At 41.0% G+C, this 15,309-nt stretch overlaps 1 protein-coding gene across 12 annotated transcripts in view; it reads right to left on the reverse strand.

Moving 5' to 3' along the window:
- DNM3 (dynamin 3) overlaps positions 1-10,276 on the reverse strand; it is a 576,940-nt gene extending 566,664 nt beyond the window's left edge. For 6 of the 12 annotated variants that reach the window (XM_031012314.3, XM_019026686.4, XM_019026673.4 and 3 more), the window contains exon 1: positions 9,924-10,264. In XM_031012314.3, coding sequence (XP_030868174.1) covers positions 9,924-10,084 — 161 coding nt within the window. In that variant the 5' untranslated portion in view covers positions 10,085-10,264. Of the gene's footprint in view, positions 1-819; positions 954-1,575; positions 1,803-4,648; positions 6,185-9,923 lie in introns of those variants that run through there. The other 6 variants (XM_063710835.1, XM_063710829.1, XM_063710833.1 and 3 more) reach the window with 6 other exon arrangements.
- Positions 10,277-15,309: the final 5,033 nt, after the last annotated feature.

Consider the following 15,309-nt stretch of genomic DNA (forward strand, 5'->3'; position numbering starts at 1 on the left):
AATCTACAGTTTAAAAAGCACTGTTCAGGTCGGGTGCAGTGGCTCACGCTTATAATCCCAGCATTTTGGGAGGCCGAGGCGGGCGGATCACCTGAGGTCAGGAGTTCAAGGCCAGCCTGGCCAACATAGCGAAACCCCGTCTCTACTAAAAATATGAAAATTAGCCAGGTGTTGGTGGCGCACTCCTGTAGTCCCAGCTACTCAGGTGGCTGAGGCATGAGAATTGCTTGCACCTGGGAGGCAGAGGTTGCAGTGAGCTGAGATCATCCCGCTCACTGCACTTCAGCCTGGACGACAGAGCGAGACTCTGTCTCAAAAAACAACCACCGTTCTAATCCAAGCCCACTCAACTATTCTCGACCAATTTATTGATGACAAAGGTATGTTTCAGCTTAGATAAATGGCTTGTACAGAGTCAAGTAGCTGATTCATTCAGTTAGCTCCTGCCATATGCCAGCACTGCACTATGGAAAATGATAAAGGAGACACAGCTCCTGGCTTCATGGAAGCTGCAAATAGTTGAGCAGACAGAGGAGGCAACCAACTGTTCAGTAGATTCCTGTGCAGTGAAATATTAACAAGGGCCACCAAGGAGGGTCCTCTAAATCGGACAGATAGAGCTGAGAAGACCAGCAGATGACAGCAGAGGCCAGACTAAACCCAGCTCTCATTGTTCTTGGCATGCTACCTTGCTTACCTGTGGCACACTTTGAACAAATATGCAGGGACCACCTGCCACAGGGAGCAGGGGAGAACCAAAGCCACCCCAGACTAACTCATTCACAAATACTCCTAATTCTCACAGTGGTTGAACCTTACCGGTCTTTTCTCTTCATATGTCCCTACAATCTGGTGGACACTCACAAAAGCATTGCTTCCTCCTTCTCATCTCCCCACTTACTCTGCAAGCAAGGAACTCATGATCCTTCTGCCACTTCCCTTTTTAATTGACTCTGAGGAAAAAAAAAAAAAAAACAAAGCCCTAAGAGAATATGTAACTTTCAAAGTACATAATTCAAATCAAGTACCCACACATACACATTTTACATGATATGTTTTTAGGATTAAATAAACAGGCTAAAATTTCTTAAGTTGAATTTACAAGGACTTCAGTATGCAGGTTGTTCTATTGGTATTTAGATGAGAATGCAGAAATCTCACCACACAATTGTTGCTGTCCTGGTAGTAGGACTCAGAACCATGAATGCTAGGATCTATAAAAATAATTGCAAGCCTTTGCCCCCTTTTCAAAATATGAAGAGAATGGGTCTCAGTTTTATTAACCAGAAAACATAAACAGACACACATATACAGGGTTCTAAACCTCCATTAGATAAGAAACCCAAAGCTATTCTTTTCAAAGCTTCTGAGGTATATCTAGTAACTTAAAAATAATGTAATTCCAAACAGAACCAGCTGACTAGCTCAGAGCTAAAACTGATGGTTAACAAGTTATGGGAATGTCAATCAAATCAGAATATGAATCTTTCCACTGGAAAAAAGAGTGATTTGGTATTATTTCAACATCTACTACAAAAATGTTGGTACTTCTTTTAAGATCTAATTACACCTTACCTCCTGAACCCTTGGTTGTAGATGGTTTCCTTGGGCTCAGACCATACTCTTGTTAAGTAGTCCTGCTTCGCCAACTAGACTTCCTCAATTGTTTTTCCCCCTTCTATGCCATCTTTGCCTGTAATTTCATCTAACATTTCCGAAAGAAAAGGAATATGCTAAGAATGGTTTACTTTATATCACAGAATCAAATATCTTCCTTAAAATCTATTCTCTAGGAGAAAACTAAAACTAATGTCAGAAAAATTCATTTTAATTCTATTATCTGTTATTAAGTCTATTTTGTTCATTAATTTCTAGTACTCACCATGTGACCCCAGTATGTCACCCAACTTTTTTCCAGCTTAATCTTTTTTTATTTCTAAATTAAAGTAAACAAAACATGCTTTTGCTATCTTCTCACAGAAATTCGAAGGATTAATGAAATGATAAAAACTGCTTTGGAACTCTTGGAAGGGAAGAGTATACAAACTGGGTTCACTTTGTATATATTGGTTTAAAAAAAAAGAACACACTGTGATAATGCATTTAACGAATGTGGGCAATGCTTTCTTTAAAGAAGGCTCAAATATATTCTATTAGCCTTATCTACAAGTAAGTATTTTGATGCAACTGTAATTTTCCAACATTCACAAAAAGAATTTGCAAATACGCATTACCGTCTGCCTCAACTTACTTTTGTTTTTAAAACACTCAAAAAATGTTCAGTCTAAATAAAAGATTTAAATTAAGAGCAATCAGTTATTGAATGCATACTATGGACCAGGCACTTGATACCATCTTACTCAGAACTCACACACAGATTAAAAGGTGAAGTCTGCAATCCCTATTTTGCAGATGAAGAAACTGAGGCCAAGTGAGGCTAGATTCCGTAATGAGGAGCCATGCTACCAGCGAGAGTCAGAGGCAGGACTCAAGAGCTGCCAGCAAAGCCTGCACTCCATCACCACGCTGTGATGACTCCTCTTCAAATACTCACTTTTGGGAAATCTAAAAAAATAAGCACCATAAACAAGTTTAGTCACCTATCAAATTACTTATCAAATAGATTAGTCTTTCAATTCCAAGCCACTGGAAGGATAAACAATGAGGTCCTTCAGGATACCTAGCTACTGCTATCATGTATATATATGCTATTCGTGGGTATATCATGACCTTGAAGCAGTGGGAAATAAAAATGACACACTGTCACAAAGGAGCACTGAGGTACATTTTAAACCCTTGGAAATAGAGGACTTGCAGCAGGGATATTAGAGAAAAACAAGATCTAAAGCAATCCTGTATCATTCATATAATTCCGGAATTAAATGTATCATCATTTTCCTCAACAACTGCTCTGTTTTTGTTATCAATTAACACTAAAGACAATGCAATATTAATGCTTGTTGAAAAATTGTTAAAATAATCTCTATAACATTAATGGACCTCAATGTCACTCAATGCACTCTAAGAATGCAAACACACACACAAAAAGAATAGAAAACAGGCAAACTGAAGGATGCAGATTTGCTACACAAATACATCTTTATTTTACCTAAAAGTTCACCCACTTGTTTAAATAATAACATTTCCATTTAGATTATTTATTTACATACAACTTTTCAGAAGCTCGTGTTGGTTTAAGCAAGGCCTATCGATGACCATCTCAGGCATATCTTTCTAGCTAATGCCCACCTGGTGGACAAATATTAATAATGTGTAAAAACATCCAATATCTTATTTAGTCTTTTCCTGGGCCCATCTGTTCCCTAAAAGTCACGCTTTACTCACGAGTATACTATTTCAGTCAAATTAACTTGCCTAAGTCTGAGAAAAATTCTGCTCCCTGTCTCCACTATTCTGTATGGGAAAAAAAAGGTAATAAAATGCAATGTCACTGCTGGTCAACTATCAAGAAGAGTAATGAAGGACAGTATCACGGAAGAGAAAAAGGCTGGCCCAATGCAAAGGGATGGGAAAAGGAGGAGGCAGGGTGAGGGTTGGAGGGAGGTGCTCTAAAACAATAACAGGAGGAAGAGAAGATGATGAACTGGCACAGGCCTCCCAGTTCCTAACATTAAGTTCCAAACCTAGCTCTGATTTCTTCTGACCTTGGGCAAATCTCTGGTTTCTCTGTATCCTACTGTGCTCCAGGAAGTTAGAGAAAATCAAGCCAGAGGAAAGCTTCTTATAATAATGTCATCAAATGCCAGTCTTGCTACTATTAAAGGAAGAAAAGCTAAGCTACCTATGATCACACACACACACACACACACACACACACACACACACACACACACACACAGAGAGAGAGAGAAAGAGTAATTAATATGGTATTAATGAACCCTCTAATTTGTTGGAAATGATTTTTAATTCATGAAATGCAAATCATTTAGTGTCAACTCCTTTACCCTCCTCCCATTCTAAACAATTCATTCCATTTTCAGGTTTGCCTTTAGGATATTTTCCCTGACATTTGTGTCTTTGACTTATTCTACTCCTTTAACTAAATGATTTATTCTTTAAAAGGAAAATAGAATTCACCTCCCTTAAGTATTAGTGCCTTGGAAGTCCTTATAAAATAGTTGATCTGATCCATCCCACTCTCAATTAACCTTCACTGCATCCAGTTATATTTTTAATCTCTCCAATCTCTTTTTTTTTCCTTGCTGCTCTTCTCTAGGGCCCTCTCCAATATACAGTATCTCTTTGTGATAAAGTCACAGTCTAAATTCAATGCCTTGTTGTCAACTCAGAAACTGAGACACAGATCACCACCTTCCTGCTTTGACATAGATACGTCAGTACATGCAGGCTTGAGCTAAAATGATATGGGCTGCCAGATGACACTGGAAACGCATATATTGTCTACTTTCCACTTATATTCAGTTCAATTTCAGAACTGTAGTTTTTCAGGGATTTTTGTAAAAATAAATTGACATACTATAATGTTTTATCCTGATTAGTTTGCATTATATCTGACTACCTTCATTTTACATGTGCATTTGAAGGTTGTCTCATACTTTATCCTGTCAGTTCTCTTTTTATACATACATAAGCTTCTATGTATTCATATTTTCTTGTATATTCTTACCCAGTATACTTAGAATTCAATAAATGCATGTTCATTGGTTTTATGTGTCCATATTTCTCAAGAGTTCCAGGAGGAGTCATACTGAATCTCAGCTTGGCTGCTTGCTAGCTATACGATCCTGGGTGAATGACTTGTCTCTCCAACCCTGAATTTTCTCCCCTATTGACATGGGGATATGGAAACAGGTAAGGAATAGAAGGTATGAAAAGTATCTAGCAAAATCCATGTCTGCTACCCCATAATGGCTAAGCAAATGTTGGCCCCTTTTTTCCGTCTACTTTATAAAATGTATTTAGTATAACATAATCCATAAGAATTTTTAAATCAATGCAGAGAGTGTGAGAAATTGCAATGCAAACTTGGACTAGGATAAATTGCAAAACTTTGGCCATACAGAAAATTAAATTGGATCGTTCTATATAGCATATGAGCTTGGGACTCTCTTGAATTGGCTCTGGTAGCAGAGGAAAAAAATAATCTATTTCTTTCTAGATACTTGAAGTCCCTCTAAAATAAATGACAATAATAAATAAAACTTCATAATTTAACTTACTAGCCGTAGCAAAAGGTACTACCTAAGAAGAATACCTAACACTCTAAATGTATACTCCATTGATAGAGAACCCAATAGCCTACACTCTAATCCAGCTAAACATTAAGTTTCCATTCCTCCAAGGTTCTGGGTGACTGCCCAACTTCATTCTTAAAGAAGTTAAATCAAGTGCATTTTTGGATAACTGTTAATCATAAGTAAATTCCAAAACAGAGATATCCTATCCAGTCTAGTTATCTTAGTTATATTGCTTCTCAGACATTATTAATAAAAAAGGAATTCATTTGATGGTAGTAATTAAGTACCACCAACTGTGAATTTGTGATAACCTAAAAGTATATTATATAATGTTAATTCAGCAAAAATATTTTTGTGATTTCAAGTTCTACCAATTCATTGTTGCATGAAGAAAAAGTTCATGTTTTGACACTTTATTTATAGACCTTGGGAACTATGAAGTATGGTTCTCAATAATTATGACATTTTAATTGTAAGCACCATTTATCTAATAACTATAATACTTAGAAGCAATTTCTTGAAAAATATCAGCATAATCACTTTTTTAAAATATTTTATTTCATCCCCATTAATCACAAAACTTTTTCTATTTGTGCAGAATCGAGAGTCTATTTACCACTCAGACTAGAATAAAATAATGTAGACTCTTCTGCCTATATAATTAGCATTGAAAAACTAATATTTCTAACAAGCGTGTCATTTTAAAACATCTGCGTATTAGCAACTAGTACAGTTTTCACTTAACACCTCTATAAATGAGTTATATGCACTCTAAAAACATACTTAAATAAACAATCCAATTACATTTTAAAACTCTCTTCAAGAATGTCTAATATAGCAAAGAAAAATACTTATCTTTTAATAAATGTTGCTTCTGCCTAAGGGGTCACCTCAAATCTTCTGTGAAATGAGGCAAGGTAAACATATGTAAATATTAATAAAATCATTAACATAGTAGCTTCTTGTTTATTATTATTATTTGAGACAGAGTCTTGCTCTATCAGCCATGCCGGAGTGCAGTGGCACAATCATGTCTTACTTACAGCCTTGACCTCCTGGACTCAAGTGATCCTCCTACCTCAGCCTCCCAAGTAGTTGGCACTACAGGCATGCTCCACCATACCTGGCTAATTATTTTTTGGTTTTTCTGTAGAGACAAGATCTCACTATGTTGCCCAGACTGGTCTCAAACTCCTGGGCTCAAGCAATCCTCCCGCCTTGGCCTCCCCAAATACTGGGGTTATAAGCATGAGTACTGTGCCTGGCCAGCTTCTTATTAATATAGGTAGCATTTATATAGGGAGCAAGACAGAAGTTAAAAGTATTTATCAGAGGAAATGGTAAACCTCAATATGGAGGATGCAATATGGCACAGAGGTTCTAGAGAAGGGGTTATGGTCATCAACACCTCTAGTTGAATCTTAGCTCCACTGTTTTTATATTAAATTAAATTATCCTTGAGTGAGTTACTCAAACTCTCTAAATCTTAATTTCCTCTTCTGTAAAATGGAAATCATAAGAGTACCTACCTCTTTGGGGTTGTATGAGGACTAAATGAGATTATTCATATAAAAGCACCCAGAATAGTACCTACACATAACAAGCACTCTATAAATGTTAACCATTATTATCATCACCACTGCACTATAAATATATGTGTATGTATAATGAAAATAGTTGAATAAATTCAATTCTTCTGTATACAAATCAGACCAATAGGCAGACCCAAGCCAGCTAGTAAACCCCTATGTTCAGATTATAGGTCTCAAATTCTATTCATTAGATCTTAAGCTGCCTCTCATTGCCAGCATATATCTCATCCTGCACCACCAAAAGAACAATCTGGTTACTCATGCTATATCACATTAATATGCAAGTTCATCACTTCAGCAAGAAAATCACAAACAAGTGGTTCATTCATGACTCATTTTATTCATAACAATCTCAAACCTGTCACCCAAAAATCAGCTTTTACAGCAACCGCTAAATGAAGTAAACATATTCACATCCGAATTCATTCATTGGTGTCCAAAAAAACTCAATATAAATAAACTATCTGAGAGAAGATACGGTTAATCCACTAAATGAGGATTGTTGAGAAAATGCATCATTATTTTGTAGAGAAGAAGCTTGAGTCAAGAGCAAACACAATGAATTTACACAAGTGATGACCCTTGGTTTTTATGGCTGCATTCAATAACTGCACATTAGATCAAGTCTTAAAATGAAAACTGTTTCGTGTAAAAGAGGAAAGTTGCATCCTTAGGAAAGAAACTATTTTTATTGCAAAATTCCTGGATAATGACAAGAAAATGCTAAGATGTTACAGTAGAAAATGGATACAATTTTTTCCACCTAGGCTGAATATCTTATCAAAATAGAAAACTCCATTTTCCCTAAGGTTGGTTTATAATTAGAAATTAGATTCCTCAATAATTCAATGACCGAAATCTTTATTAAAGTCAAATGACCTTCCTAATTAAATTTTCTCCTTAATATGTAAGTTCTGCTAGGCAGGTGTTATCTCTACATATAATTAAGACTTTACATTTGAATTAAATGACCTTTTTCCTCTATGGTCATCCTTTTCTTTGATTTGACGTTCTAACAGTTAATTAGTGGTAAAACTTTTTAAAGTACAACAAATTACTAATGCATTCTGGTAAGTGCTCTGATTTTTATACTTGTCACTATTTTTTATTCCATCTTGAAAAATATTCAAGCTTAAATATTTTACTCTTCTACATTTCTTTTTTCAAATTATTTCAAAAGAACATAGCTAGTGTGGGGAAATGTGTACAATTTTATTATAACATTAGGAAGAATGTTAGAATTTCAAAACCTAGAAAGTAGAATTGTGGTATGTGCATACAACTGACATTAAGTTCAAAAGCTCTGACCACAAACAATGCACTTACATACAATATAGGCTCATCCAAGTAAATATATGGGAGATGCATAAAAATATGGTAATTTCATTTGAAATACTTACAGTTTTAATCTTTAAGTATTTGTTTAAAAAACAAAAATAGTTAAATAACTCTTAAGGTGTCATGACAAAAATGCCCTGGCATTTGGAAAGCCAAAAATATGTTACCAAAACTCACTCTTTGGATGCCACTTTATATCTCGTAAATTTCATTGGCAACAAATCAAAGAAAGTAACTGTTATATGTTTGAAATCCATCACTTCACCAGAAGTCTAAGATGACGCAGGCAAAATGCTTTACCTTCACTTTGCTCATTAATCGAAAAAAATATAAAAATGAGGTGTAGTGATTAAGTGAATTACTCAAGGATACAAGCCAATTGTCAGCAATTTTACTTTGTTAGGCTTCTTATCTTTCTAGTTCATACAGGAAAAAAAAGTATCATCTGAGAGATGGAACATCATTTGAGAGAAAGGAATATGTACTTTATGAACACTAACATTTCCAAAGGAAATGTGGGAATATTCAGCTCTAAATTTTACACATCACCAAGCACTAACAAAAAAAGAAAAAAGGAACAGAAACAGGAACCTTCTGCATCCCAAGTCACGAATGAGCCAAATAAAAAGAATAAAGTACAATCTCGCCAGCATTTTTTCTTGGATACTTACATTTCTACCTGGTTTTCTACTACTAGGAAACAGATTTCAGCTTTCATAATGCTTTCAAATGGGCTTGTCTTAGCAAATGTCTGCACTCTTCAGGCAAGGCCATTAAGGTAACTTAATCCCTCATGAATTGCTCAGTGGAAGAAATGCTGATTCCTAATTCGAAAATTAATTCCTTAGCTGTTTCTGTATTAAGAGTCATGAGGAAAACCACAGCTACAATTTAGATTCAGAATGTTATCTTGAAGGCTAGCAAGACAAATAGGAGCTTAGAGAACGGAAGATGATGCTGGGGGAGGGGGCGCAGAGAGAGTGCGAGAAAGATGCTGGTCAGTTCCGAGATGATGCAGGAATGACATGGCACCTGGACAACACAAGTCCACGTCCACCCCCTGCCAAGTCTGTGCCTCGGGCTCTCTCACAATTGCCTGGAGCTGTGAATAGGTGCACACGCAAACACACCACCTTTTATTCTTCGACTCTCCGGGAGGAGAATGGTGGGGAAGCGTCTCTGGATAAAGCTTCACCACAACAAACGACGTCTTTCTCCTCGCACCCCGCCTCCCCAGCTAGAGGCAGGCAACAGTAGACAGCTGAGAGGAACGAGAACCCAGGCGAGAAGGAAAGCATCTCCACCTAAGGGAGGGGGCTCGGGGGATAAAGCCCCACAGCCTCACAGGGAGCCTCACGGAGGGCGACAGGAAAAGGAGGGGGGTGTTGAGCTGGGAAAACAGGAGAGGGGCACTGGGAAGCTTTCGGCGCGCTACGCAGGGAGGCTGCCCGGGGCTGCCGCGCACCGAGGGGGTGGGGGTCGAGCCCGGGGCGGACCCCTCCCCCGACTCCCCGACTGGAGGACAGGGAGGAAATGGCTTTGTATCGCACGATGAAAGCCAGGCAGGAGGGCCACCAAGCTGGGGGTGGCAGGGGACGGAGGATGCCCAGAGCTGGAGGACCCCGCCCGCCCCACGGACACCGCCACTCTGCCCCCCATTCCACCGCAGCGCCTGGTCCATCCACCCTCTGGCTCCCGCTGCCCGTCCACGTTCCAACGGCCCGCAGCGGGGTCGCCCCCTGCCGCATTCTTACTCCGCGCCCTGCGCGCTCACCTGCCCACGAAGTTCTCGAGCACCGAGCTCTTGCCGGCGCTCTGGCCGCCCACCACGGCGATCTGCGGCAGCTCCAGCAGGCAGCTCTGTCCCAGCGCCGAAAACGCGTCCTGCAGACGGTTCACCAGCGGGATCAGCTCCTCCATCTCCCGGTTCCCCATCTTGCCCGAGGGGCCGGCGACCAGCTGGTCCCTGCTTGCCTCTACGACCTGACAGGGAGTAGGGGCCGCGCTGCCCTGGCTGCTGCTGCTGCGCCGGGCTCAGCCAGCCGGGTCCTGGCGCAGACGTCGGAGCCCGCCGCCAGCCCGCCGCTTGACTCTGACAGCTAACAACCCGCAGCGCGCCTGCGCGGGCGGGCAGGGGTGTGGCCTATCTCCGCGACGCCCCGCCCCCGCCCCGCGGCTGCCCCGCCCCGGGCTTCCCATCGGACCACCAGGCCAGGCGCGCACGCACTGCAGCCCAGCTGCGGCCAGATGCCACGGCCTCTGCGTTCTGTGGCCAAGGCTCAGAGGCCAAGTTACAGCGCCGGGTCAGGAAATGGCATGAAATCAGCAGCAGCGGCAGCGTTGTTCTCTTTCAGCGGCTACCAAGCCAAAGCCCAGTGGAAAGCACTATCGCCGCTAACACCACCACACGATCACCAGCAAGAGCAGCACCGCCGCCGCCACCACCGGGGCACCGCTGCCAGACTACACTTCCCGAAAGGAAATCTCCTCTGTCACGCCCTTCTCCAGAATCCGCGATGACTCCTCCCAGGGTGGCAGGCCTGTTGGAGTCTAAATTCTTCAATGTGACATCCATCTAAGGCCCTGAGTGGTCTGACCTTACTTAATTCTTCATCTGTAATGACTCGTCCTCCCCAGCCCCGCATAAGCACAGGTAGAGTCTGTAGGGTTTACCTGCCCCGATACACCCCTTTAATCACTCTGGCCTGTGAGACTCCTCATGCCATTTGCCCTCCCGGTCTATCTCCTTCTACCGGGTCTATCCAGAACCAGGTACCCTGGACGCTTTCTGTGAAATTTAGCACATTGAGAAGTGACTGTGTGTGGGGTCCTGTGCCTGATGATCGGGACACAAAGATAAATGGCCATGCTTCTCTTAGCCTCCACAGACGGTTCCTTTTTAGTCTGCTCCTCAAATACTGATGATTCGCAGGGTTTCATATATGGGCATTTTCTTGTCTAATGCTTGTCCTCTGCCTGAGGACTTTCCCATAGCTTTAACTCTGCATCAAGGCTGGCGACTACAGAAATTTACATTGCTAGACCCTGTCTCTCTTCTGCAACTTAGACTGTACTCCAAGAGGAGCCCAGACTACTACCTGAGTGTCCTACAAGTACTACAGACTCAATTTATTCAAAACTGAAGTCATCTTTTGTAATCTCAGCATTTAATGTACAGTTCCTTCTAACTCTAAAAAGACTTGTATTAAAATGTTCATAATGTCAAAAAGCCTGAAAACAACCCAAATGTCTATCAACAGGTGAATGAATAAACAAACGTGGTATATATATATAGTGAAATAATCTCTGCCACAAAAAAGACTTTTGATATAGCAACAATCTGAGATACATTATGTAGAATGAAAAAGGCCAAAGACCATATTTGTTTGATTTCATGTATGTGAAGTTCTACAACCAGCAAAGCTATTCTATGGTGATAGAAATCGGAACTGTGGTTGTCTTTGAGGAGTGGAGATTGACTGTAGGAGGCATGAGGAAACTTTCTGGAGTGATGGAAATGTCCCATGTCTTGACTGGGATGTGGGCATACATTTGTCAAAACTCCTCAAACTAAACTTTTAAGTGATGTGCATTTTACTGTACATTACATCTCAACTTTTTTTTAAAGCAGCAGAAAAAGACAAATAAAACTGAATGCATCTCCACTGAAGTGGATCTCTATTAGAATGTCTGCCCAGGAAACCTTTTCTAAGAAACACTCCATCCAATGCATGGTTGTAGCCAGAGCAGTCATGAAGATAGAAAGGCATGAAGAAAAACTGAGCCCTGGCCACAGCTGTGTGCACCAGATTGGGCACCTGACTCGAGCTTTACCAATCAAAGCCTTTTCCCAGGAATATGCAATTGAGAGAGAGATTGGCATTTGTCTGAGTGACTGAACTATAAGTGAGGAATAACATTGGCAACTATGGTTAGTAAGATTTCACCAGTAGAAGGGAAGTGCTCATCTTCAGAGAAAGAGAAAAGTAAAAAGACACAAGGAGAGGAGCACAGGGAAAGCAGAGGGAAGATCCGGATAGTACTTGTATCCTCAATCTTGTTCATGTCTGATGTCCAACTGTAATCCTGTCCTCAATTCCTTGTACAACCTCCCCGCCAATAAACTTATAATAAATTCTCCTCTTTGCCTAACCTAATTCAACTCATATTTCTTTTACTTGCAATCAAAGAATCCTATAAATACATTCTCACACTAGAGATAGTGTGCTCCCTATCTCAGGGAGAAGCCTGCCCAATCCCAATCCAGAATCTGGAAGTCATTCTCACTTCATTTTTCCCTCTCTCTCCTTCATCCCCTACACCAAATTGGTACCCAAATAATACCCATTCTACCTTCCTAGAAGCCATTTTCTGTCCATCCTTGCTGCCAGTGCCTCAGTTATAACCATCATTTCTCAAACAACCGTTTTCCTCTATGCTTTTCATATATACACATATATACATATATATATACACGTATATACATATATACGTATATATGTGTATACATACATATATATGTATATATATACGTATATATGTATATAGATACACATATATATGTACCCTGAATAGATTTTCATTCTTGTCCTTGGCATATTGCATTAAGTCACTAATTTACATGTCCCTCTCTTTCACTATAATGCCCTTCCCAAAGATGTCCACATTTTAATCCCTGGAACCTGTGAATGTTTCCTGAAGTGGCAAATGGGCCTTTGTAGATATAATTAAGGACCTTGGGATGGGAAGATTATTCTAGATTATCCAAGTGGATGCACTCTACTCACATGAATTCTTAAGAGCAGAGAACATTTCCAATCTGCATCAGAGGGAGATATAACTGGGGAAGGGTCCCCGAGATGCATGGAGAAAGGGGACCATAAGCCAAGAAATGCAGGCAGCCTCTAGAAAGTGGAAAAGGCAGGAAACACATTCTCCCTCAGATCCTCCAAAAAAAAATTTTTTTTTTTGAGATGCAGTCTCGCTTTGTCGTCCAGGCTGGAGTGCAATGGCACAATCTCAGCCCACTGCAACCTCCGAGTCCTGGGTTCAAGCAATTCTCCCACCTCCAACTCCCAAGTAGCTGGGACTACAGGCGTGCACCACCACATCTAGCTGATTTTTTTTGTTTCGTATTTTTAGTAGAAACGGGGTTTCACCATGTTGGCCAGGCTGATCTCAAATTCCTGACCTCAAGTGATCCATCTGCCTCGGCCTCCCAAAGTGCTGGAATTACAGGCTTGAGCCACCATGACCAACCCTGCATCAGACTTCTAATGCATGGCACTGTAAGATAATAACTCTGTGTTGTTTGAAAACACTAAGTATGTGGTAACTTGTTACAGTAGCAATAGAAAATTAATACAACTCCTTGAGGGCAGGATCCATCTTTGTGATTCTCAATGTCCGGCACAGTGCATAGCACCTGAGAAGACCACAGTCCACCGGCAGCAGACATAAACAAATTGTTACAACACACATAATATGTTCCAGGGTACAATAGGCTGAACTGTGCCTCCCCCAAATTCATATGTTGATACCCTAACCCCCAGTGTGGCTATATTTGGAGAAAGTAATTGTATTAGTCCGTTCTCACACTGCTATGAAGAAATACCTGAGACCGCGTAACTTATAAAGGAAAGAAGTTTAATAGACTCACAGTTCCACATTCCTCAGGAAGCTTACAATCATGGTGAAAGGTACCTTTTCACGGGGTGGCAGGACTGAGTAGAAGCAGGGGAAATGCCAGACACTTATAAAACCATCAGATCTCATGAGAACTCACTCACTATCACGAGAACAGCATGCAGTAAGCCACCTCCATGATTGAATCACCTCCACGTGGTCCCACCCTTGACACATGGGGATTATGGGAATTACAATTCAAGATGAGATTTTGAGTGAGGACACAGCCAAACTATATTAGCAATTAAGGTTAAATGAAGTCATAAGGAGGAAACCCTGATTCAATAGGATTAGTGGCCTTGTAAGAGGAGACATCAGAGAGCTCTCGTGCTGGCTGGCTCCCCCCACCCCTCCCATCTCTCTGTCTCTCTCTTCCCCCTCCACTGCCCTCCTCATCATGTGAGGACACAGCAGGAAGGTGGCCATCTACAAGGCAGGAGAGTCCTCATCAGGAACAGAATCAATGAGTACCTTGATCTTAAACATCTCAGCTTCCAGAACTATGAGAAATAAATATCTATTGTTTAAGCTACCCAGTCCTTGGTATTTTGTTATAGCAGCCCAAGCTGACCTGGACATAGAGTTTGCTTAAAGAAACATGTGATGAAACCCGAGGAATAACAACTCTGTCAGGAGAGAGTCATGGAAAGCTTAGCTGGGCCTTGATAAGTACATCCTGCACTCTGCTACATGCTGTAAGGTACAAAGGATCAGGAGAACTAGCCCTTGCCCTAAGTATTTTGCATTCTAATGTAGAAGACAATGCTACCATGCATTAGACAAAAAGTGTATAGCCATTATACAAATGTAAAGTTCATGTGCACTGAAGCAATGCCTGTCATCTCTATGCTCCAGAACTTAGTTCAAATTAGTTTCACCCACCTACTTTAAGAAACCATCCTAAACACTCTTGCCAATTGCTTTCCTTCTTTACTTTCCATTTCTAGAATCAATACTGTGATAACACGGAATTAAGAGAAATCTAACACACACAAAAACACTCAAGGTCTTTCAGTGGTGTAGACCTTTTCTTATAAGCTAATATGGATAAAAGAAATAGCAAAAGAAGAGAGGAGCCAAGATGGCCGAATAGGAACAGCTCCGGTCTACAGCTCCCAGCGTGAGCGATGCAGAAGACGGGTGATTTCTGCATTTCCATCTGAGGTACCGGGTTCATCTCACTAGGGAGTGCCAGACAGTGGGCGCAGGCCAGTGGGTGCGCGCACCGTGCGCGAGCCGAAGCAGGGCGAGGCATTGCCTCATCTGGGAAGTGCAAGGGGTCAGGGAGTTCCCTTTCCGAGTCAAAGAAAGGGGTGACAGACGCACCTGGAAAATCGGGTCACTCCCACCCGAATATTGCGCTTTTCAGACCAGCTTAAAAAACGGCGCACCACGAGACTATATCCCACACCTGACTGGGAGGGTCCTACGCCCACGGAATCTCGCTGATTGCTAGCACAGCAGTCTGAGATCAA

The sequence above is a fragment of the Gorilla gorilla genome, chromosome 1 (genome assembly GCF_029281585.2).
Source record: "Gorilla gorilla gorilla isolate KB3781 chromosome 1, NHGRI_mGorGor1-v2.1_pri, whole genome shotgun sequence".
In the NCBI taxonomy this organism is placed as follows: Eukaryota; Metazoa; Chordata; class Mammalia; order Primates; family Hominidae; genus Gorilla; species Gorilla gorilla.